The sequence below is a fragment of the Oryzias latipes genome, chromosome 18, assembly GCF_053564925.1.
Source record: "Oryzias latipes strain Hd-rR chromosome 18, Olatipes_Hd-rR_3.1".
NCBI lineage: Eukaryota > Metazoa > Chordata > Actinopteri > Beloniformes > Adrianichthyidae > Oryzias > Oryzias latipes.
In genome coordinates this window covers 35,214,764-35,239,666 of record NC_136254.1, presented here as the reverse complement: position 1 = coordinate 35,239,666, position 24,903 = coordinate 35,214,764, and the positions used below count along the sequence as shown (strand labels likewise).

The following is a 24,903-nucleotide window of genomic DNA, read 5'->3' as shown; positions in this document are numbered from 1 at the left end:
CCGCACCTAAGGACTTTTCATGGCATTCACAACGCGGATTGCGAGATCAAATAAAGTATCTGCGAGATTGTACTTTGTCGTGAAATTTACAGGAGATGAAGAAAACAGACATATAGAAACACGAAGGAGGCAAAATTAGAATCAGAAACTAACCTGTTGCGAAAAAAGTGGTTTTTGACAACCGTCCGAACGAGGTTTTAGCCGGGAAATTATTTCAGTAGTTATACTGCCGTGAGGGAGGGCAAAGACAAATATTTTGTCGACAATGTTTTTAAAAGATTTGCCCGACTTTAGGCAACCTTCCGAGAAAGCAGTTCTCGATCGAAGAGAGAGTGGCCAGTAGTAGTGCTGCAGCCGCGCGCGCAGTGAAGCTGTTCCAACTACACCTGGCCAACAGTCATCTGAAAACCGCCCAACGGGGGCGGGGCGAACCCCCGGGGGTCCATCCCCACCTCACACACGTATGTGTGTGTGTATAATTTTATAACCAAAACATAAATAGCACAACTTAGAATCAATACAAATTCGATGAAGACAAAGGAATTAGACCTTCACAAATCACAGATGTAGAAAGGGGATTTTAATCATATTGTTACATCTGACTGTTAAGTGTAGGCCATTCTACCTACCGAGGGAGCTGCAGTGCATCATTGTTTACATTCCCCCCTCAGGTAACGAGGCAGCTGCACTCCAGGAGCTGCACAACATGATCAGCAGGCATGAGAACAACTACCCTGATGCTGCATTTGTGATCCTAGGAGATTTCAACCACTGTTATCTCCGGAAAAGTCTTCCAAAATTCCACCAATTTATTGATTTCCCCACCAGGGGAAAAAACATTCTGGATAAATGTTACAGCAACATCAAAAATGCATATGCTGCCACCCCCGAGCCTCACCTCGGAAAGAGCGATCACCTAGCCATCCTGCTGAAGCCCACATACACAAGGAGGCTTAAAGCAGATCCAGTCACAACCAGGACTGTAATGACTTGGACTGACAAAGCTGTGAAAGAACTGACAGGCTGCCTGGAGGCCACAGACATGAGCATCTTCAAAGCAGCTTCACCAAACATGGATGAATATACGGACACAGTCAGCAGCTACATAGACTGGTGCACCTCCATTTGCATTCCAACTCGGACCATCCGCATCCTCCCCAACCCCTGCGCTAGAGCGCACCAACTATATATATATATATATATATATATATGTATATATATATATATATATATATATATATATATATATATATATATATATATATATGTATATATATATATATATATATATATATATATATATATATATATATATATATATATATATATATATATATATATATATATATATATATATTACTATAACAAAAAGAGGTTATAGAACTTCAGAAACCAGAGTGTAGATTTGTATAAACCCCTTTTTGTTTTATTGTTTTTTATTTATTTGTTACATTTAGTGTGTGTGGGGAGGGAGAGGGAAAGAATGAAAGAGGGGGGGTGGAAGAGAGTAAAAGGAAGAGACGTGAGAAAGTGGGAATACAAGCACTGATTTGAATAAGTTATTATTTTAAGCTGTAACAATTATACCAGATCTGCTGGAAAGACGAATATTACATCAAAGGTGAAAATCTGAAGACATCTGTCCATCAATAACTGTGGGTTAGGGGGAGGGGTGAAGCAGACAGGAAGCAGTGTGCACCTGTGCACGTGGGGGTGGAGACACATGCATGATGCTGAAGTGAACCGTGTGTTCATAAGGGGAACCAGATCCTACCCAGCCAGAGCAGGAGAGGGGGGGAGAGACCCCCAGGCCAGGAGCGCCCCCGGCGACAGGACCCAAGCAGGCCAGGAGGGGGGGCGAGGGCAACGCCCACCCAGCCAGGCGAGGAGGAGGCCCCCCTACAGGTGCCTCCCCGGCGCCGAGATGCATTGGCGAACCCGGCGTCCGGCCCCCAGGCTACAGGACAGGTCACTTAGCCGTACCAGGCGGCAGCCATGGGGGCCAAGGACGAGGCTAGGGCACCGAGAACCCATGAGCCCTCCACCACCCAGCCGGCGCCCCATCCCTGCAAGCCAGCCCCGGCACCCGACCCGAGCAAGCCAGAGATCACCGTGCACCCACAGTTGTCCCACCCATGCACTCTCGCACACACACTCACAATCTTCTGGTTGCCCCCCACCCCCGTTGCCACGCAGTAACCCACTCCGGCTGACTGACCCCCCAGCGGTGCACGCCTGACCACCACTGCAGCCCCCCCGGCCCCGCCACGGCGACCAGCCACCCAGCACGGCACCCGGCTGCTGTTCCCGGTCAGCCGTACTGCCTACCCTGCACCCAAAAGGCACCCCCTTACTGCTGGATTCCTTTGTTCTTCCATGAAGCAAAATTAATCGTGTTTTTGTTAATCAAAATGTCAGGGTTGTTCCAAATGGGGGTAAGTTTACATGGAAATAATGTGAGGTTGTTTTTTTTAAGAAAATCTCACCAGGCTGTTAACGATGAGCTGATGTTTAAACTTCTGAAGCATTTGTGTTGTTTAATTTTAGAACTGAAGAAAGGTAAATTAGAAATATCTAGGTTATCACAGAGATTTTGTTCTATGTCTAGCCAGGATTCATCTAGCACATCAGGATTCAGCCATTTTTGTACATTACACAATCTGTTTGCAGAGTAGTAGTCCTGGAAGTCTGGAAGGCCTAGTCCTCCTCTATCTTTAGGTTTTTTAATAGTTTTTAAACTGATCCTTGGTGGTTTACCTTCCCAGAGGTATTGGGAAATGAATGAGTCTAATGATTTGAACCAAGTAGTTGGAGGTTTGGAAGGAATCATTGAAAATAGGTAGTTAATTTTGGGGAGAATCGTCATTTTTATGGCTGCAACTCTCCCGATTAGAGAAATGGGTAGAGTTTTCCATCTAGTGAGATCAGCCTCGGTTGTTTTAAGTAGTTGGGTGTGGTTTAGCTTGAGTAGATCAGAAAGCCTAGAGGAGATATTTATACCTAAGTACTTTATGTTGCCTGTTTGAAATTTAATGGATAATTAGGTTAGATAGTTGACATTAATTGGCAGAATTGTGCTTTTAGACCAATTAGAGTGAATAATAAAAAATCATCTGCATAAAGACTTATTTTGTGTTCTAGGTTTTTGGTTTGAATGCCTTCAATGCCTCGACTTTGCCTAATAGCAGCAGCTAGAGGTTCAATAAATAGTGCAAATAAAGACGGAGATAGTGGACAGCCTTGTCTGGTTCCTCTTTGTAAATTAAAGCTTGGAGATGTTTGATCATTTGTTCTAATACGAGCATTAGGAGAGGCATATAGTATTTTAATCCAGTTAATAAATGATTTTCCAAAGCCAAATTTGTTCAGGGTGGCTATTAAAAATTTCCAGTTGACCCGATCAAATGCCTTTTCTGCGTCCGGTGACAAAATGGTTGCTTCACGGTTGTTGATGGTTGTATAATCTATGAGGTTGATTAATCTGCGCATGTTGGTAGATGAATGTCTACCCTTTATAAAACCTGTTTGGTCAGGATGTATTAGAGAGGGAACTACCTTCTCCAGCCTTCCCGCCAAAGCTTTGCAGATTATTTTAAGATCTGCATTAATCAGTGATATGGGTCGATAGCTGGATGGTGATGTGGGATCTTTCCCAGGTTTCAGAAGTAAGATTATATTAGCAGAATTCATATTTGGAGGTAGATAATTGTTGTCCTTAATTTCTATTGTCATTCTGAGAAAAATGGGAGCTAAGATTTGCCAAAACTCTTTATAAAATTCTGCTGGGAAGCCGTCTGGTCCTGGGGCTTTTTTACTAGGCATGTTGGTTAATGCTTTATGCAGTTCTTCTTTAGTAAAAGGGGACTCCAGGGCTGTGATTTGTTCCTCTGTTGGTCTAGGCAAATCTATGCTATTGAGAAAACTGTTGATGTCATTGTCAGAAGGATCAATTTGGGATGAGTAGAGAGATTGGTAAAAGTTTTTAAAAACTGAATTTATTGCAGCTGGATCATGTGTTGCGTTTCCTGTTAGGTCTATGACTGATGAAATAGTTGTCTTCTCTTTGTTTATTTTAAGTTGATTTGCCAAATATTTCCCAGATTTATTACTGTGATCAAACCTCTCCAAGCGTAGTCTCTGTAATAAAAACTGTGTTCTTTGATTAGTTATTTCATTTAATTCAATTCTTACTTTCCTTATTTTTTGTAGAGTTTGTTCATCCGGAGAGTTGCTGTAGGTTTCCTCTAACAGTCTGATTTTTTGCTCTAAATCCACTAGTTTAGAGTTTTCTTTTCTTTTTTTTGTGGGATGAGAAGGCGATTATTTTTCCTCTCATGACTGCTTTCCCGGCCTCCCATAAAAGGCACGAGGAAATACCTGGGTGGTCATTATTTTGAAGATATGAGGACCATTCTTTAGCAAAGAAATCTATAAAGTTAGGGTCTCTGAGCAACGATGTATTGAACTTCCAGCTCCTTAATGAAGGTGGTGATGTTTTGTTTTTAAGAGTCAGGGTAACTGGTGCGTGGTCGCTGATAGTAATGGGGTGGATCTGTGCTTCGGTAGCTATGCTCAACAAGGAGCTGTTAACCAAGAAATAATCTAGCCTGGATTATGATTGATAAACTGTGGAAAAAAAGGTATAAGCTCTTTTTGTGGGGTGGAATAAACGCCAAACATCACAAAGACCAAAATCCTCCATGTACTGTTTAACAGTGTTTGTGGATTGCCAGATTCTAAGATTTCCTGTGTTATTTAGCCTATCCATCTCTGGATCTAAACACATGTTGAGGTCACACACAATAATTAGCCATTTGTCTGGATGCTCAGATAGCGCAGAGAAGAAGGAATGAATGAATTTAGGGTCATCTACATTGGGGGGGTACGTAACAAGGGTAAACTAACTGTTTAATTTATATTATTATTTATTTTGAATTTAACTAAATCCTGATAATTTTTTATATATATTTTAAGAAATGTTCATATTATTTATAATCAGGATGTGTATATATTTTTGAGACATGAGTGCAAATATCTGTACTATCACTTTAGGAGAACTTTCTAGTTTTTGTGCGCCATCCCCCCTTTCTCTCAGTTCGAGCGAAGACAGCTGAGAGGAGGTAATGCGTTTGTTCTCTGCTTTCATTTTGAATTTATTTTGTTGTTTACTGCTGAAAATGCAACAGAAATGGTGGTGAAGTGAAATTGTTACTTTGTATGGTGAATGTTATTTCAATCCACTGCAAACTTTGCAGATATGTTATAAGTTTGTGGAAGACACATGTGGAAAGTTTCCCGGTTTTCTGTTCAACAGGATACTGCGACCCGATGTGTTGAACCAGAGAACTACATGTCACCAAGTTATCTGTTTTGTTTGATGTACAGATCCCGCTGTGGTGATCAATAAAAGGGCAGCAACCAGCAGATGTTTGGGTCCAGACTCTCCTCATTTGTCCAGCAACACAAAAAAGAACACAACGCAGATCGATTGGGTCAACGGACGCGCGTTACAAACTGGATTGCACCCAGACAGATACGCGCCCGTTACATGTACACATTAGCTAAACATAGCTGCATATTTTGAGTGGAAAGAGTGACTATTAGAAATCTTCCTTCTGGATCTATGACTTTTTTTTATTTTTTTATTTAACCTTTATTTACCCAGGAATTGTCCCATTGAGATTAAGAATCTCTTTTTCGAAGGAGTCCTGGCTAGGGGGGAATGGTGGACATGCTGCTGTTGAGGTGAATGCTAGAAACTGTATGTTATTGATGGAGGCAAAAATGAGTATATATGTACACATAATGGTGTGCTTGATGTTGCTATGAGGCTTTATGTGTAATGTACAGTGCATGTGATGTAATGCTGGACATGCTGAGTGTCTGAGTGTGTTGTACAGATCAGTACTATTGTAGAGTGGCTGAGTTATGTGGCAGCTTAGCTGAGCGGAAGGGAATAGTGTGTGAAAAAAGAAAAAAGGGAAAGGAGTGCAGAGGGGGGGTAATTAAGGAAACAGGGAGGGTAGAAACAGAACAAACCTATCATAAACAGGCTTGAAGCTGCTGAGGAGACTGGTGGGGATTTTACCTAAAGTGGAGAACCTTTATGCCCCGTGAGTTATGCCCAGTGTGTCACATATACGCATAAACTGACACCTGTGCAGAGAGTGTAAAGGGTGTGGAGAATTGGTTCGCTGGAACCACATCTGGCTCAGGTCAACTTGGCCACCGGCCATGAGGGCTGGAGTCCCGAGGAGACTTATTACACACCCAGGCCTGGTGTTGGAGGGCGCTACACTCCAGGCACTGCTGGACCTCTCCTCTGCGGAGCTGTGAGACCTGTCGGCGCGGACAGCAGCATTAGCGCGACACTTTGAGGAGCAGGGTTTGACAGAATGGAACCGACAGCAGCTGGAGTCTCATCGCCGTAGAGATGACGATGAGCGCCTGGGGACCTTCGCTGCTGATGTGCAGCTCTTCGCTCAGAGAGGGTCTACTCCCCCAAGGCGACGTGCACCCTGAGGGTGGTGTTGGCATTGCTGTGAGGACAGTGCTTCATTCTGGTGGCTGGGCACATACTGGCACGGAACTGTGTCAGTAACAGATGTGCTAACCCAGCTAGCAGGGAGGGAGACTGTTCATGTTGGTGGTTGGAACCCAGGATTGTGAGCATGAGTCTTCAGCCAGTGTGTTCATGTGTTATGCTGTTTGTGTTGTGTTGTTTTGGCTCTTCAGCTATGTGAGGGTTGTGGGGACACTTAACCCTCTTAGGTGGGGGCAGTGTAGCGGCCCTGTACATTTCAGGATTGATTTTAAAGTTCTTTTAATGGTTTATAAATGTTTTTATGGTCTTGGGCCTTCTTATTTAAATGATATTCTTCTAAAATATGAGTCCCTCGCGGACCTTGAGGTCCTCTGGTGCTGGCCTCTTAGTTGTCCCTAAGGTGAGGACCAGAACTTATGGTGGGGCTTCGTTCTGCCATTATGGTCCTCGTCTGTGGAACAGCCTGCTGGAGAGCCTCAGGGCCGCAGAGACTGTAGAGGTTTTTAGGAAGAGGCTCTAGATCCACCTTTATAATTGAACTTTTAGTTGATTTTAACTGCTAATTTATTCTTTTAGTTTTAGTTTAGGCTATTTTATGTATTTATTTTCCTTTCATGCATCTTATTCTCAATTTGATGTTTTTATATACATCTTATGTTTTTAATTTTAGTATCTAATCATGATTTTAGCTCCAGTGTTTCTTGTGGGGATCTTTTCCTCCAGGGCTTGCCGGCTTGGTCGTTGGCTGTTGCTGCAGTTCTTGCCCCCTGCTGGGGTGGCTGGGGTCTAACTTTGCAGCCTCACGGCTGTGAAGTGGACCCCGTTGCTGTCCCGGTTTGGGTGGGTGCTGTGGCGATGCTCCCATGGCCAGGCTGGCTCCTGGTGTGAAAGGATTCCCAAATGCTGTTTCCTCACAGCAGAGCCAAGCCTTAGTTGTTTGTTTGTTTGCTTATTGATTGATTGATTTAAGCTACATAGTCATCATTCTTTGTACGTGGGGGCCATGGGTCATATGTTTTAATGGAGGGGAGGGGGAAGGGTGGGTTTTTACTATAATATTTTGTGTGTTCTGTTTTTAATGTTAAAGCGCTTCGAGCTGCACAAAATGCATGAGAAGCGCTATTTTATAAATAAAGTTTGATTTGATTAGCCCCGCCTTCAGCCCGTAGGACTCATGGGAAGTGGGGAATCCTGGGTGAAAACCATGAGTGAGAGGGGTGGAAGCAGAAGTGACCTCCATGCTGTTTGGCTGTTTGTGGTGTGTTTGAATAAATGGAGATAATCTTTGCTTCTCTGCCTATTCCTTCCTCTCTGAGGCTGTCCGGGGTCGTGCGGTGAATAAGGCATGGACAGCTCTCCAATGAAGCCACTTTATTAGCAGCTCGGCTAAAGTCACATACCACCTGGGTCGTTACAAAATTTGATGGCGGCCATCCCGAGGAGTGTGGCTACGCTTTCCCATACTCACAGGGGAGGCAGAGTTGTGCCTTTGCCTCCTCTGCCCCTGCGCGTATTCAGCGTCACACACTCCTCCCCGTGTCCGTGTCGTGTCGCTTCTGGCTGGCCTTCTGATGTGCTGGGACATACCATAGCAGGGTGCCTGCACTGCCCCTGCGTGTTGACTGCATGGCAGAACTGGCGGTCCAAATGCGTCCCCTGTGTGTACAGGCCCAGTTGTTCCCGGAGTGTGCTCCATGCTCCCAGGGTGAACAGGTCCAAGCGCCCCCCTGGCCGGGTGGGAACCTTTTCCCAGAGTGTTTTGAAAAATGGGAAAGCAGCTTCAGAGAACAAGAGAGAAAAAAGGGAGGGGGGAAATTGCTGTTTCACAGAAGTGAAGATGAGGAAACTGGCTCCATGGCGTGTTCACCACACAAAGCAGATGAGGCAGAGCAGGAAGGAGGGGCCCCCTTGAGCGAGCGTCTCTCTCTGCTCTTCTCTGCTCCGGTCTCGTCCTTGGCCCATATCTCGGTGTCCAGTTGCCCCCATGTTTGCCGACTGGTACGGCTAAGCACTACTGTCCTGTGGCCTGGGGGCTGGTCGCTGGGTTCTCCTATGCCTCTAAGCACCGGAGGGGCCCCTGTAGGGGGGCCTTCTCTGCGCCTGGCTGGGTGGGTGGACGTTCCCTACTCCCCCCCTCCAGGGCTGCTTGGGTCATGACACCGGGGGCGCTCCTGGCCTGGGGGTCTCTCCCCTCTCTCCTTGTCTGGCTGGGTAGGATCTGGTTCACTCTGGCAGCGTGCATGTGTCTCCACCCACACGTGCACACTGCTCCCTGTCTGCTTCACCCCTCCTTCTAACCTACAGTGTATTGATGGATAGATATTTTCCACTCATCTTCGTGTCAGATTTTCACCATTGATCAAATCAAATCAAACTTTATTTATAAAATAGTGTGGTGCACCCAAATATGTGCATCCACATTTGGTATTTATTTAAAAATTAAAAGCCATTATTATTATTTTGTAGTAATTAAAATAATTATTCTTGAATGCATTTATTAAAAATAGTCTGTGGGAAAAGAAAATGAAAATAAAAAGGGACTATATTATGAGTCTGGTAGGACTTTGACACTCTGGCAGCGCCTCCAAGTGGCTGAAGACGGATCAACTTCCTGTCTCCGTTAGAAGTGATTTGGAGAATGAAAGAGTGCTCGTGTCGTTATTGCTCTGAGACTCGTTTTATATTTTCACAGGTTAGTATGTGGTTTAAACCCAGCAGATGAAAGCCCTAAGCTTTGGTTTACTTCCCAGATGATTTTCAGTGTTGTTCAATTTGTAATTTTGATGTAAACTGGAGAAGTTTAATTCATTTTTCGGCGGGAAAAGCCGGACCGGAAGTAGCGGGTGTTATCGCGCTAGCTTGTTTTCACAAGGATGTTGTTAGCTCGCGCTAAATGAGTCTGTATTGCCATAGCAACTATGCTAACTAGTTGGATCCATTACTGTGGATGTTTTAATAGTTTAAGATTCCTCACGTGACTTTAAACATGTTTAAAAGTAACAGAAACATTTGATTTTTGTAACAGTTGTAAAAAAATGATGAAAAGTGTACAGATTTATTGTTCTTTTATTTTTATTATAAGTTCATATTTCTAAAGGTGCAATGTCCAGCGTTTATAAGCTACAACAATATGCTAAAGTAACAAAACAAAGAAGTATTTCCTTTGTGCTGACTACAGAAGTTAAAGTAAATTAAACTTATGCAATTCTTTTGTTTAGTTTTGAAATGGAAATGTAAGGTATTTGAAAACAGAGTAATTACTGATGTGAGATATTCATCAGATATTTAATTTAGACTTAATTTAGAGGTCAGATTGTACATTGGACAATTACATGCACTGAATTTAAAATGTAAATGTGTTGAAACATTTAAATAGAAGTGATTTGGAGAATGAGAGAGTGCTCGTGTCGTTTCTGCTCTGAGACTCGTTTTATATTTTCACAGACACAATTCTTTTTGTTATTGTGGTCGCCGCACCCGGGACCCGTAACAATAGCGCTTATCATGCATTTCGTGCAGCTCGAAGCGCTTTAACATTAAAAACAAAAAACTCACAACATTACAGTAGAAACCCAACCCACCCTACACCCTTCCCACTCCCCTCCATTAAAACACATGACCCACGACAATGAATGTTGACTACCAATGCAAGTTAAAATAAATACATGAATGAATAAATAAATAAGCAAGCAAACAAACAAACAAACAAATAAGTAAGGCTTGGCTCTGCTGTGAGGAAACGGTATTTGGGAATCTCCTCATACCAGGAGCCAGCCCGGCCATGGGAGCATCGCCACAGCGCCAACCCAGACTGGGACAACACTGGGGTCCACTTCACAGCCGTGAAGCTGCAAAGTTAGACCCCAGCCGCCCCAGCAAGGGCAAGAACTGCAGCAACAACCACCGGGCAAGCCGGCAACCCTGGCAGAAAAGACTCCCACAAGAAACACTGGGGCTAAAATCATGATAAGATACTAAAATTATAAGATTTGTTAAAAAATAAATAAATAAAAAACTGAGAATAAGATGCATAAAATGAAATGAAATATAGTATAGAATATAGCCTATAATAAAACTAATAGAGTAAATTAGCAGTTAAAATCAACTAAAAGCTAAATTATAAAGGTGGGTCTTGAGCCTCTTCTTAAAAAGTTCTACAGTCTCTGCGGCCCTGAGGTTCTCCGGCAGGCTGTTCCACAGGTGAGGACCATAATGGCAGAACGAAACCTCACCGTGTGTCTTGGTCCTCACTTTAGGAACAACTAAGAGGCCAGCACCGGAGGACCTCAGGGTCCGCGAGGGCTCATATTTTAAAAGAATATCATTTAAATAAAAACATTTAAAAGAATTTTAAAATCAACCCTGAAACGCACAGGGAGCCAATGCAGCGACTTTAAAATCGGTGTAATGTGTTCCCACCCTCTGGTCCTCGTCAGAACTCGTGCCCCTGAGTTCTGCAATAGCTGTAGATTTGCAATAGACTTTTTGGGTAAACCAGAGAGCAGGGCATTACAGTAATCTAAACGACTAAAAATAAAAGCATGCATTAGTACCTCTGTGCTGGCAAGAGAGAGGAACGGGCGACTCTGGCAATGTTTTTGAGATGATAAAAACCTGTCTTAACGACATTTTTAATGTGTGGGATAAAATCTAGCTCAGAGTCAAAAAGTACGCCCAGGTTTCTCACACATGGAGAAGGTTTAAAATTATGAAGATGTGGTAAAATCAGCTCTCTCTTGTCTTCAGAACGGATGATTAAAACTTCAGTTTTGTCCTGGTTGAGCTGTAAGAAATTTTCTGCCATCCACAGCTTTATATCTAAAATACAGTTTAAAAGAGGGTTAATAGGTTCATGGTCATCAGGAGACATGGCGATGTAAAGCTGTGTATCATCAGCATAGCTGTGAAAGTCAACGCCGTGTCTCCTGATGACATCCCCAAGAGGCAACATATACAAATTAAAAAGTATTGGCCCTAAAATCGACCCTTGGGGAACCCCACAACTTATTTCATGGATTCTTGAAGAGCACGTATCCATACTTACATAAAAGTGTCGATCTATAAGGTAAGAGTAAAACCACTTAAGAACATTTCCAGAGAGGCCCACTAGACTCCTAAGTCTGTCTAATAAAATCTGGTGATCTACTGTATCAAAAGCGGCACTGAGATCCAGCAGCACTAGAACAGAAAGTTTCTGTGAGTCATAGTTTAATCTAAGATCATTAACGATCTTTCAAAGAGCCGTTTCTGTACTGTGGTTTTTCCTAAAACCAGACTGATATTTTTCTAAAATTTTTTGGGCATTTAAAAACTCATGCAATTGAGTAGCGACATGATGTAATATTTGTCTTTCCAGCAGATCTGGTAGAATTGTTACAGCTTCAAATAATAACTTATCCAAATCAGTGCTTGTATCCCCCACTTTCTCACCTCTCCCTTTTATTTTCCTCCACCCCCACACCCCCTCACATTCTTCCCCTCTACCTCCCCACACACACTAAATGTAACAAATAAATAGAAAATAATAAAACAAAAAGGGGTTTATACAAATCTACACTCTGGTTTCTGAAGTTCTATAACCTCTTTTAGTGATAATAAAACCTGTCCAACACAAAAGACCTTCAGCTCTGATCTGTTTGTTCAGCTGTTGGACAGAACAAGTAAAATAAATAAATAAATAAATGCAAAAACCACCCAGTCATGCAGTTAGTCTCTGTCCCACTTGCTCACACTTCTTTACACCTTGTTTATTAGGTTTATACCATTTACAGCCAATTTAGACCTTAAAAATGCTTACAAGATTCAGCAACAACTTTTCATTCATGTAAAGATGCATTTCAGCAGAAATGACAAAGACACAAGCAACTTTGTCAAGCCAAGCATTGGCTATGGGAAGCATTTGCTGGCTATGACTTTTGTTTATCCACCCATTTACCAAAAAAAACGGAAAAACACCAAGACAACTTTACGTCTACATTGGACTAATGCTCTTATCATGACAGTCTGTATGACATTATCTGTAGACATACATCCATGCCCGGGCCTGCATGCGCTTCAGATATGGTCCTACCACCTGGTGTTGCTGCGGATGGGGTGCTGGGGAGCCTTGCTGGTACCGTGGTGGATCAGCACACGCAGGGTGTGTGTGACAGTGCTGGTATGGGGTGCGTCTTTGCTGGAAACCCTCGATCGAGCCAGCTGAGCGGCGTCTTCGCAGGACCATCGACTGGACCTGGTGTTTCAGTGGGGCCGGGGTGTATGCTGGATTGACGAGCCCAGACTTCTACGACCACGTTAAAAGAGTACGCTTCCAGCACCTCCATAGTGACGCAGAATGTAAACAAAAAAACGGCTGAACCCAGGGATTACAAAGAACAGGAAGTGGGCAGTGTTTCAAACTGTCAATCATTTGTGGATAGTGTGGGACCCTAAAGCCATACCAAAGGGGATTCTAGGTGGACACCTGAACATAAGAATCTTCCTTTCTAAAGTTGAGCAAATACAACATCTGTTACTGGACTCAAACCTGGACTTTCTCTGTTTATCTGAATCCTGGCTCAATCGGAATTCCCCATCAGCAGCTCTGAATATTCCTGGTTATAACAACAACACAAAAGACAGGGAGGGATCTAAAAAGGGGGGTGGAGTCTTGATTTACAAAAAAAGCACAACGCAGTGCCATAAATTCCAATGGTCAAACCATATTCAGTTGGAATGTTTGGGCCTCACAATCTCCCTTTCACCGCAAATGTCATGGACACGAATAACTAACTCAACCATGACGCAAATTGATTTCATATTTAACAACAGACCAGAAAGAATTGCAAAATCATTTAACATGTTAACCGGTTTAACACACCACAATTTAACTCTTTTCTCTAGAAAACTCACTAAAAAGCGTTCCCATTCTTGCGCTGGAGTCAAAGAAATTATTACAATACCTAAACATAGGTAATGATCCTCCAGTTCAGAGCACAGCTATGCACTCTTGCGCTTCTCTAGTCAGGGGGGAGAACACCAGCTGCTAGCGACATCTTCTGAGGGATAGAGACTTGATTGTTGGATCTGAAACAGTCCACACTGCATAAGGAACCCACACATTTCTTGGGGGCCCCATTGAATTTGTCCGGAAGTGCCATTCTCGCTCCCTGTGTGAGTTGTTCTAGATGCCCCGCCTTTGACAGTTGTTAAAGAAGAATACACGACCGGGAAGTTGTGGCGGATGCATTGCTGACAGGCGGGTTGATTTGCAGGGGCGACATAATGGCTTTGATTGCAGAGGTTAGATGATGGAGCTGGTGACCGTGCTCCAGCAAAAAAAGTAGCAAACAATACAAGGGTCATCGGGCTAGGAACTCCTTCTGCTGGATCCATGTTTGCCAAAGTACTCTGTCACAAGAACAGGCAGACGGCTGGATCCGAATGCAGAAGGTTTAGTAGCTCAGCTAAAAGTCCACAAAGCTAAATCAGGGTCAGGCAGGCAGCAGTCAATAACAGGCATGAGATCATCAGAGGAGAGACAGGCGTAGTCAGGGTCCAGGAGAGAGTCAGGCAGGCGGCAAGCAAACAGGGTCAGGAAACAGAAGATCCACATACAACGCTCAGTAAGGAAGACAGAGTGGCAGAAACAATACTTATCACTTAGTGAGGCTCAGTGCAGTGTTTATGTAGACTGTGACTGATTTGGCAAATGGGAGTCAGGTGTGCATCACTCAGAAATGGCAAGCTGGGGTTGCTGGGAGATGTGCCATGGTGTCGAAAGACATGACAGACCCAGTAGCTGGAACCTGGAAGTAAACTCGCAACAAGGAAGTACTTGGAAAAGGTTTATTTCTTTCCGAGGGATGTATACAGTTTCTTGGAGAGCGTGGTAAGTAGGTCCTCCGTGGAATGATCCTGATGACCTTGGAGCTGTTGGCGGCGAGGGCTGGACGAGGCGCTGAGGACAGCGGGACCAGAGAGGAGCGGAGCGTAAACGCGGCGGATCCGGGGGGAGCGAGGCGTGGACGGCGAAGACGGCGTAATCAGTGTGGAGCGAGGCGTGGGCGCTGAGGACAGTGGAACCAGCTTGGAGCGAGGCGTGGATGTCGAGGACGGCGGAACCAGCTTGGAGCGAGGCGTGGAGCTCTGGATGAAGAGGAACCAGCGAGACCAGAGGATAGGAACCTGAGGTTGAGTACAAGATGTGGTAAGTAACAGGGACTAGATAACGTAGCAAAGACTAAAGGCCAGACTTAAGCACGGGAGTGAGTATAACAAACTGGCGCTGGATACTGGTGTGGAGCTCCCTTAAGTAGGCTGCCAGGAAGATGAGGAGATGAAGGTCAGCTGGTTTCAACCAGCAGAGCAGGAGCGCAGGGAGGGGGGAGGTGACTGACAGAGGCATTGTGACAAGATGAAGTGCATTCAGTACTCTGGAGACTGCTCCCACAGGTGACCAGAGGGGGGCTCTGAGTTCTGACACAGACGCTTTCTTGGACACAAATAGAGAGAGTCCGACTGACTGAGGAAGTGGACTAACTTTGGTTGGTTGTGCAGCACAGCAGGGAGCTCAGAGACATTTCATGATTGGATTTGTTGTACAGATGGCATCCTATGACAGTTCCATTCTGGAATTCATTGAGCTCCTGAGAGCAGACCATTCTTTCAAAAATGTTTGTAAAACAGTCTGCATGTCTGAGTGATGATTTTATACACCTGTGACCAGACCAGGTGATCAGGACACCTGATTCTGATCATCTGGATGAATGAGCCAATACTTTTGGTAATATAGTGTATCTTGATGGTGGTTTTCTGTTCTTTATCATCCATTTGTTTACCTTAAAGCCCCATGACCATTTCCTCAAACATGTTGACATCACAAAGTTGTACCAGAACATGTCCCTGTCTGTATTGTCCATCATCTTCAGCGTGGCCAGGTTACAACCTCCTTCTGTATCGTGGCTTCCTGTTTCAGAGGACTACAAGCAGAAGGAAAATGGCATCATGGTCCAACTTTCCAAATGGTGGTTAGGACTGAGCCTTGTAGCTGTTTTCAAATGACATGTACCAGTTATTCAGTGTCCTTTCACCCCTACCGGGGCAAGTGGTGGAGATTCAGCAGTTGTTGCTTGAAACTGTTCTAGTCCTTCAAACAATGAGCGTGGCGTCCTGGTGCTGTGATTGGTGGATCTTTAGTGTCTCATGTAGATTTCAGTAGTTGAGTCTGTGTCTTGAGGTGGAATAAAATCCTCACTGACTGTGATGACATGGATGGCAGAGGGATAAAAGGGGCTTCATTTGAAGGCCTGAAGTTCAAGATTTGGAATGCAAGAGCGTGAGAGGGGAACAATGGTCACGGTGTAGCACCACTGGTTGTTGACCATCAGACCATCTCCATTATGTTGACAATGTGATCAATCTGGATAAACTCTACCAGGTGGATGACGTGGTTCAGTGGCATGTCTCGGTGAAATGCAGAAGGTTGCCGTCCTACATGTCCTTCTGGTTCTTGACCCCTGCTGTGATGTCATCAGTTTTGCAATGACTAGACGTTGGTGAGCAGATACTACATCAAGAAACCAGTGTGATCAGCCTCAACTTGTTACTGACTCAGGATAATTTCCTTCAAAGATGCCAGAGAGTCCAGGAAGAAAGACAGAAAAAGCTGGGAGCTTGGTGGACCCAATGAGACTGTACTATGTAGTGATGGACATTCATGAAGACACCAGTGTGGATGTATGAAAGTAAGAAACATACAAAGACCCCACACCCACGCAAATCAACAAACCAGGTTTGGTCGTAGTCGTCATGACAACCAACCTCAGAGGTGCCATCATAGTTCTGACACTTCATGAAAACTCTTTCATGTGAAGACAACAGTTTTTTTCTCCTGTGACCACTGTGTTTGTGGTTTGTCACGTCTCTTCCTGTCTGAGTTTCCTGGTTGATGCTTCAGAGAAAAGTGAACCGTCACACAGACGATCATCCTAACAGAAGAATCAGACTTTGGTGTCTGTCCAACTGCTGTTGGTCTGATGTCCTGCAGCTGCAGAATGGAGGGAACATCTGTCCAGATGCTGCTGGGTGAGTCCCGTCTGCTGGATGTGTGTTGGTGTGGAAACGTTGACAGATGCTGCTTCCCACAGCAGAGCCTTCATCAAAGCTCCAACTAAGCTGAGTGTCATTTCTCTGCAGCTCTGAGCTCCCTGCTGTGCTGCACAACCAACCAAAGTTAGTCCACTTCCTCAGTCAGTCCCACTCTCTGTCTTTGTGTCCAAGAAAGCCTCTGACAGCAGCAACACTCTGTGTGTCTTTACTTTGTTGTTGCAGTTGGTCTGACTGTGAGTCCCAGCAGATCTCAGTTCTTTGAAAGAGAATCAGTGACTCTGAAGTGTGAGGACCACAGCTCTGCAGGATGGACTCTGAGGAGAAACACCTCACATGAAACCAGGACTCTGTGTGGATCTGAGTGGGGATCAGCAGATGGTTTGTCCTGCAGGATCAGCTACATCTATCCAGCAGACAGTGGTTTGTACTGGTGTGAGTCCAGAGGGGGAGGAGCCTCCAGCATCAGCGTGAACATCAGTGTCTCTGGTAAGATCAGACTGTGGAGTTAGTGTTGCTGCAGCTGTGTGCAGATGGATGAAATGCTTTGTCTCTGTGTTGAGGTGGATCAGTGATCCTGCAGAGTCCTGTCCTCCCTGTGATGGAGGGTCATGACCTCACTCTGAGCTGTCAATCACAGACCCCTCCCTCCAAGCCCTCAGCTGCTTTCTATAAAGATGGCTCCCTCATCAGGACTGAGCCTACAGGTCACATGACCCTCCAGCATGTTTCCAGGTCTGATGAAGGTCTCTACAAGTGTCACATCAGCGCTCATGGAGAGTCTCCATCCAGCTGGATCTCTGTCTCAGGTGAGGAGCTTCACTGTCATCTCACCATGGATTTCCTCCATGCAGTCACCAGACCAGGTGGGATTCTGTCTGCAGAAAGACCCAGGACCACAGGAGCCCCGCCCACAACAGGAGCCCCGCCCCCTGCATTAGGTCTTGAATTCAGAGTCCTGCTCCACCTGCTGGTGATCAGTCCGTTCTTCATCTCCACTCTCCTTCTGGTGTCTTTATGTCCACAAAGAGCCTCAGGTAACAGAAATCAATCAATCACATTTGATCAATCATCTTCAGTTTCTAAACTGTTCTGTCTGCAGGAAGTGACCCGTCTGTCTCCATGGTGATGACCCAGCACTCACATGCTGAGCAGGGATTGGCTGAAGACGATGATGACATCATCACATCTGGAACCACAGAGCATCAATTCTGAACAGAGAATCTCTTTTGGTTTCAGAAACTTTAAGATAATTTTCACTTTTTTATTTTTGTAATTTTCTTGAATTTGTTTAAAATGTCTAAATGTTTTTGTTTGATTTAAAATCTTGTGTTTTTGTGTGTTAAATACAATAAATCTAAATTTCAAATAAATTCTTCAATTAGTCTTTTTAGTCACTTTTCTAAACGTATCTGGAATAGAATCATATTTCTATTCAGTGTTTCTGCAGACATCCAGATGAAAGTGTTTTCATTTCCATCATTCCATAATAACATCCAGCTGTCATCCGGGTCACTGTCTGATTGATTTCTTTTTTTTTTACATCAATTGGACTTTCAGCTCCTAAACCCACAGAACCAGATTTCAGAACCAGAAAACTGTGGAGAATCTGTCTAAATTCTGCAGGACATGAATGTTTGAAACAGTTTCACCAACTGATCATCAAAGCAGCTGCAGGTTCCCCTCATGTCCTTCAACTGGTTCAGTCTGGTTCTGGATGGTTCTATCAGACCTTCACTGACCCCCCCAGAGTCTGGCTAAACCACTAAAGTTCCTCTCTAAGGAGGCGGTTCCCAGAGCGCCGTGTCCGAGCAGAACCACAGAACGAGAAAATGTTCTGGAGGAGATGCAGCCGCTGAAGAGACGACGTGGACTTCAGAGGATCATCTAAAGGATTCCAGAACCTGCAGGAAGACTGGAACCAGGAGGAGGAACAGCTTCAGAACCACATTCAGGAGATGGGCTCCAACTGTCTGGTTCTACGGGTCAAACCACTTCTGAGCCCAAACCAACAGGGGAGAGAACTCACCTAGACAAAGAAGGACTGCTGGTCAGAGGTCCAAAGTCCTGGTTCTGATGAAAGGAAAGTCTTTCATTTGGAATCAAGGTCCAAGACTGGTGAGGAGCTGTGACAGAATGGTAGAACCAGCTGTGCTGGGTCGTGGTTTGTTTGGAGTTAAAGGGTTTTACTGTCAGGTCCATAAATAGTGGGACAGCGACACAATTCCAACATTTGTGGCTCTGCACACCACCACAATGGATTGAAAATGAAAAGAAAAAGATGTGCTTTAACTGCAGACTGTCAGCTTTAATTAGAGGGTATTTACATCCAGTTCAGGTGAGCGGTGTAGGAATCACAACAGTTTGCATCTGTGCCTCCCACTTATCAAGGAACCAAAAGTAATGGGCCAATTGGCCTCCCAGCTGTTCCATGGCCAGATGTGTGATATTCCCTCATCATCCTAATTACAATGAGCGGATAAAAGATCCAGAGATTTTGAAGTGTACTGTATGCATTTGGAATCTGTTTCTGTCAACTTAGATGAGATCCAAAGAGCTGTCACTACTAGTAAAGCGAGCCACAATCAGGCTGAAAACACAAAAGAAAACCATAAGAGAGATAGCAAAAATATTAGGCGTGACGTCTGGAGCAGTCATAAAAAGAAGGAACGCACTGTGGAGCTCAGCAACGCCAAACGATCCGGAAGACCACAGAAAATAACTGACCAAAGTCACAACGGCTGGTCAGATCAAGAACACTGACAGGAAGTAGGTGTGTGTGTGTGTGTGTGTGTGTGTGTAGGTGCGTGTGTGTGTGGGTGTGTGTGTGTGCGTGTGTCGAAGCTGACAATCAAGAGAAGACTTCACCAGAGTGAATATAAAGGGTTTACCACAAGATGGAAACCATGAGTGAGCATCAAAAACAGGAAGGCAAGACTAGAGTTTGACAAACATCTAAAACAGTCTTCACAGTTCTGGAACAACAGATGAGCCACGATCAACTTGTACCAGAGTGATGGAAAGAGAAGAGTACAGAAAAGGAAAGGAACTGCTCCTGATCCTAAGCATACCACCTCATCAGTGAAACATGGTGGTGGTAGTGTCATGGCGTGGGCATGTATGGCTGCTAATTTAACTGGTTCTCTTGTATTTATTGATGATGTGGCTGCTGACAAAATCAATAGGATGATTTCTTAAGTATTTCAGGCAACATTATCTGCTCATATTCAGCTAAATGCTTCAGCACTCATTGGACGGAGCTTCACAGTGCAGATGGACCCAAAGCAGACTGCAACAGCAACCAAAGACTTTCTTAAAACTAGCATCCCTGCCCTAAGACCCCCCTTCACGGTAAGGAAAAACTAAAATAAAACAGATTCAGGAAAAAACGAAGAAACCTCAGGGGTGCCCACATGAAGGAGGGATCCTCCTAAATACAACTGCGTATCGTCGGCATAACAATGAAAATGAATGCTGTGTTTCCTGATTATGTTTCCTAGGGGTAGCATATAAAGCGTAAACAGGATCGGTCCCAAGACTGAGCCCTGTGGGACTCCATAGTTGACTCGAGGGCACTGAGAGGAATGTCCATTTACAATAGCGAACTGATACCTATGGGACAGATAGGATTTAAACCACTGGAGAGCAGATCCTCTGATCCCTATGTCCTGCTCTAATCTATGGAGTAAAATACCGTGGTCGATAGTGTCAAAGGCTGCACTGAGGTCTAACAGGACCAGAATAGAAAGTAGTCCCTTTTCTGAGGCCAATAACAAGTCATTAGAGACTCTAACTAGTGCAGTTTCCGTACTGTGGTGAGGTCTAAACCCCGACTGAAAGTCTTCAAAGTGGCTGTTGTCCTGTAGGTGGCAGTAAAGCTGCTTAACTACAACTCTTTGTAGGATTTTAGAAATAAAGGGCAGGTTTGATATCGGTCTATAGTTGGCCAAGATGCTAGGATCCAAACTGGGCTTTTTCAGAAGAGGTTTAACAACTGCATATTTAAAAGACTGTGGCACGTAACCCGTTTCCAGAGAGGCATTTATCATTGTTAATATGGGATCATTAATTAGGGGAAAAGTTTCTTTAAAAAGTCTAGTGGGAATTGGGTCTAACAGACACGTTGAGGATTTGGAGGACGTAATAATTGATGTTATTTCCGGGTCGGGGTCGGGGCTGAGGCCATCGGCGGTTTCCCCGGCCGGTTGGCTGCCTCGGTCCCGTCGAAGCCTGACCAGAGCTCTTCTAGGGCCGGCGTTTGGGGGTGGGGGCCGGGACTTGCTCCGGGGGGGGCCAACGCTTTCTGGCTCCTCTCTCTCTGTGTGGGGGGGGTGGTGCTGGGCCTGGGGTGTCGGCGCCTCCGGGGGTGGGGCCCCTGGGCTGGGTGGGCCTGGCCCCCTTGTTGGGGGGGGGGCGGGGGGGGGGGGCTGTTTGACCACCGGGGGACAGTCTATCAGCTGTCCCCAACTTACCCCCTTCCTCATATAACCTCATAATAGGATGAGGGGGTGGGGGGCTTAGCCTGCGATGGGCCTTGGGGGGGGGGGTTACAAGGCAGTGGCCCCCCTCCTATGGTTGCCGTATGGAGTGGGCCCCCCCTCTTTCGGTTTTATTTGCACCTTAGACATGTAGGGCCCTTGGTAGGGGGGGTGCTTGGACATCACTGCCAGCAAGCAGCAGATGTCCTCCTAGCACCCTACCCGCCAATTTTAACCGCACCTTAGACATTTAGGGCCCCTTGGTGGGGAGGGTGAGGGGACGTCACTGTGAGTAATCAGGAGATGTCCCCTTAGTGCCCTACCCGCCAATTTTAACTGCACCCCCCCTTAGTACATACACCCCTCCCCCCTCAATATATACATCCCAACATAAACGCACACACATGCACACACACACTCTCTCAAACACACATACACGCACACACATTTTGCAAGGAAGGTGGGACCTGGGACCATCTGTCCCCTGCCTCTTCCCTGGTGGGGGGTACGGGCCCCTTTGCAACGGCGGCCGTGTCCCCGGGGTGCCGGCTTCCTGGGCCCGGCGGTGCTCTCTCCGCGCGGTGGGGGGGTTCACATTACATCTGAGCCGGGGGTGTTCGTGTCCCTGGGGGGTGGGTTCTGGTCCTTGCTCCTGAGTGCTGGGCCCCGCCAAATTTCCAACTGTGGCCGAGCCTGGTCGGGCCATATTTACAACACCCCTTGTGGGCCCTCCTTTTTCCCCGGGGTTCCCCCCTCCTGGGCGGGGGCGGCGGGCCCCTGCCTCGCTCTTCCCTGGACCAACCGTGGGCCGGGCGGATGGCTGCCTGGAGTGCGGAGCGGGTCTCCCTTGGGGGGTCCTGGCTCGTACCTGGGGTTGGGGCGGGGGGATGCCCGGAACTCCTGGGTGGTGGTGGGGTGCTCGTCTGGGGCTGTGGGCGTCCTTCTCCGGTGGGGCCCTGCGTTGGGTTCTCCCGGCGCGGCGGGGGGGCTGCTCTCCTGGTCGGGCTGGGGCGGCGCCCTCTTTCCCTCCGTGCCTCCCTGCTCTCTGGCTCTGGGGGCCTTGCGGCGGCCCTGCTGGCCCTGGCCTGTTGCTTTATGCTGCTTCATGGTCTTACCCCCCTTCCCCTCCTATTTTCACCCTCCTACCCCCCCTCTCTCTAGCGTCCCTCTCTCTTCTTCCCCTCTTTCCTTTTCCGTCCGGTCCAACACCAAAGATTTTCAGACATGTTTGAAATTAATAAAGGTTGGCCTCAATTACAAAAGGGGTTTATTCAGGCATACCTTTGGTTTGTCTGAAGATTAATAACCCCTCTTGTTAAAGTAAAATATGTCCAACCCAAGAGGCCCTCAGCTCTCATGTGACTGCCCAGTTGTTGGACAGGACAAGTTAAAAAAAAAAAATAAAATAAAATAAAAATAAAATTGATGTTATTTCCGCTTGATCCACAGCAGTGAAGCCGTCTAATGTTACAGAGGTTTCTATGGAGGCCTCCATTTCTACCGCTTCAGCCTGTTCTGGGCTGATAGGAATAACTTGATTTAACTTATGTCTAATATTTGAGATTTTACTATCGAAAAATGTAAGAAAATCATCAGAGCTGAGAGAAACAGGACCATGTGGTTCTACTGAGCTCTGACTGCGAGTTAATCTAGCAATAGTGCTAAAAAGAAATCTTGGGTTGTTTCCATTCTCTGATATTAAGGTTGAATAGTACTGGCTTCTAGCTCTACGCAGAGCTTTTTTATAATTTAATAGGCTATGTTTCCAGATATCCAGAGACTGATCTGAACCGGAGCGGCGCCATTCTCTTTCCAACTTACGGGTTTCTTGTTTAAGAGAACGAGTTTCAGCGTTAAACCACGGTGCTACTCGGTTTTGTCTGACGAACTTAGGTTTCAGGGGGGCAACAACATGGAGTGTACTCCTGAGGGCTTGTAAGGCATCATTAACAAAGTGGTCATTTATACTAGGACTGATACTATGGGAGCTGGTCTCAGAGTATTTTCTCAGAATATCACTAAGTACTGGCTGAACTGTGTGTTTAAACTCAGACACAGAACGGTCAGTTAAGGTTCTTCTAAGCTGTTTCTTATTCACTGGGACAGAAGGATGTTCCAGTGTAAGCTGGAAGGTAATCATAAAGTGATCAGAAATGATGGGGTTAAGAGGAAGGACACTCAGCTGGCTGATCTCTATACCATGGGTTAGAACAAGGTCCAGGGTGTGCTTATGACAGTGAGTGGGTTCATTCACACTTTGGGTGAAACCAACATCATCTAATAAAGCTGCAAAAGCCTTTCCTAGGCAGTCACTGGGGTCATCAACATGAATATTAAAATCCCCTAATATTATAGTTTGATAAGAATCTAAGACAATAGTCGATAGGAAGTCGGAAAAATCAGTTAAAAATTCGAAGTATGGGCCAGGGGGGCGATAAATAATTATGAATAAAACAGGTTTTGGAGTCTTCCTGTTTGGGTGACTTATAGACAATATGATGCTTTCAAATGAATTATAAGCATTTTTAACTTTAGGGCTGAGAAGTAAGCTAGACTGTGATATTACTGCCAATCCACCTCCTTTCCCTGAAATCCTGGATTTGTGATAGTTAGCATAAGTGGGGGGGGGGGGGGTGCTTCATTCAATCTAACATAGTCATCCTGTTGGAGCCAAGTTTCTGTTAAGGTTAGTAGACTAAAGTTGTTATCAATGATTAACTCATTGACTAAGAGGGACTTGGAGGAAATGGATTGAATGTTTAATAAACCGCATTTAATGACATCATAATTCTGCTTGTGAGAACTGTAAGGTTTCTATGACGCGCTCCTTTCATTTGACATATATGTGCTAAAAGAGGAGCTGCTGTCATGGTTCAGCTGGCAGCTGCACCCTCCTCCTCCCCCTTCTATGTGTTCACCTGGTTCACTCAGCTGTTTTCAGTTTCCTGATTATGTGGTTTGGTATTTAAGTTTCTGTCCTTGTTGTTTTCAGTGTCGCAGAGTCCTGTTTGTTTGTTTGTACAACTGGATGTTTGACTTCTTTGAGAATTTAATTAAATCTATGACAGTCTACTTCGAGTTTGAGTTATTCCTTCCTGCGTTTGGGTTCCTTCGGTCACGAGTCGTAACATTACTCTGCAACCATGACACACCCAGCAGGAGGTTCCCAGCTGAGGGACTTACCTGGATCATCGGCTGAAGGATGCTCCGCCGCCGGTCAAGAGCTGTTGGCCCTGGCTCAGGAGATGCGTGGGTTCATGTCGGGGATGCAATAGCTCCACGATCGTCTCTCTAGGCTGGAGCATGTTCCTTCACCTTCGACCCGCCAAACCAGACTGGGTCATCCCGAGCCGTTCGATGGAACAGCTGAGGACTGCCGGGCGTTCATCACCTCCTGTCGCCTCCACTTTGATTTCAACCCCAACGAGTTCCCCTCCGAGCAGAGCAAGGTTGCCTTTGCTTTGAGCTTTCTGACGGGCAGAGCCAAACGATGGGGTTTGGCAGAGTGGGAGCGCGGAGCAGAACTTTGCCGCTCTTTCCGAGCATTTTCAACCCAGCTCCTCACTCTGTTTGACCCTACTACACCCCATCGAGCAGCCGCGTCTGAGCGTCTTCGCCTCCAGCAGGGTCCGCGCAGTGCCTCGGACTACGCCGTGGAGTTCCGGACTCTGGCTGCCAGCACCCGCTGGGCGGACGAGGCACTATTGGACGTTTTTCTCCAGGGTCTCTCCAGCGTCCTCAAGGACGAGCTGGCGGCGAGGGAGATTCCAGAGGACCTGGAGGAGCTGATCGATC

At 45.7% G+C, this 24,903-nt stretch overlaps 2 protein-coding genes across 10 annotated transcripts in view; one reads left to right on the top strand and one right to left on the bottom strand.

Moving 5' to 3' along the window:
• LOC110014393 (ICOS ligand-like) overlaps positions 1-1,138 on the bottom strand; it is a 133,849-nt gene extending 132,711 nt beyond the window's left edge. The window contains exon 1 of one of the 5 annotated variants that reach the window (XR_013651296.1): positions 154-1,124. The gene's annotated coding sequence lies outside the window, so the exon portion shown is untranslated. Of the gene's footprint in view, positions 1-153 lie in introns of all 5 variants that reach the window. The other 4 variants (XR_013651294.1, XR_013651295.1, XM_078936794.1 and 1 more) reach the window with 4 other exon arrangements.
• A 4,000-nt stretch (positions 1,139-5,138) lies between these two features.
• Positions 5,139-18,003, top strand: LOC110014094 (Fc receptor-like B). Of its 5 annotated transcripts, XM_078935921.1 has the most exons (8): positions 10,851-16,080; positions 16,157-16,269; positions 16,482-16,609; positions 16,721-16,756; positions 16,856-17,119; positions 17,194-17,439; positions 17,515-17,667; positions 17,733-18,003. In XM_078935921.1, the coding sequence occupies exons 3-8, from the start codon at positions 16,561-16,563 to the stop codon at positions 17,843-17,845; spliced, it is 861 nt and encodes a 286-aa protein (XP_078792047.1). In that variant the 5' UTR covers positions 10,851-16,080; positions 16,157-16,269; positions 16,482-16,560; the 3' UTR covers positions 17,846-18,003. The 5 variants fall into 5 exon arrangements, with proteins under 5 accessions (XP_078792045.1, XP_078792044.1, XP_078792046.1 ...); XM_078935919.1 differs by lacking the exon at positions 10,851-16,080 and adding an exon at positions 5,139-5,745 and having other exon boundaries at positions 16,157-16,609; positions 16,850-17,119; XM_078935918.1 differs by having other exon boundaries at positions 10,849-16,080; positions 16,157-16,609; positions 16,850-17,119.
• The last annotated feature ends 6,900 nt before the right edge of the window (positions 18,004-24,903 follow it).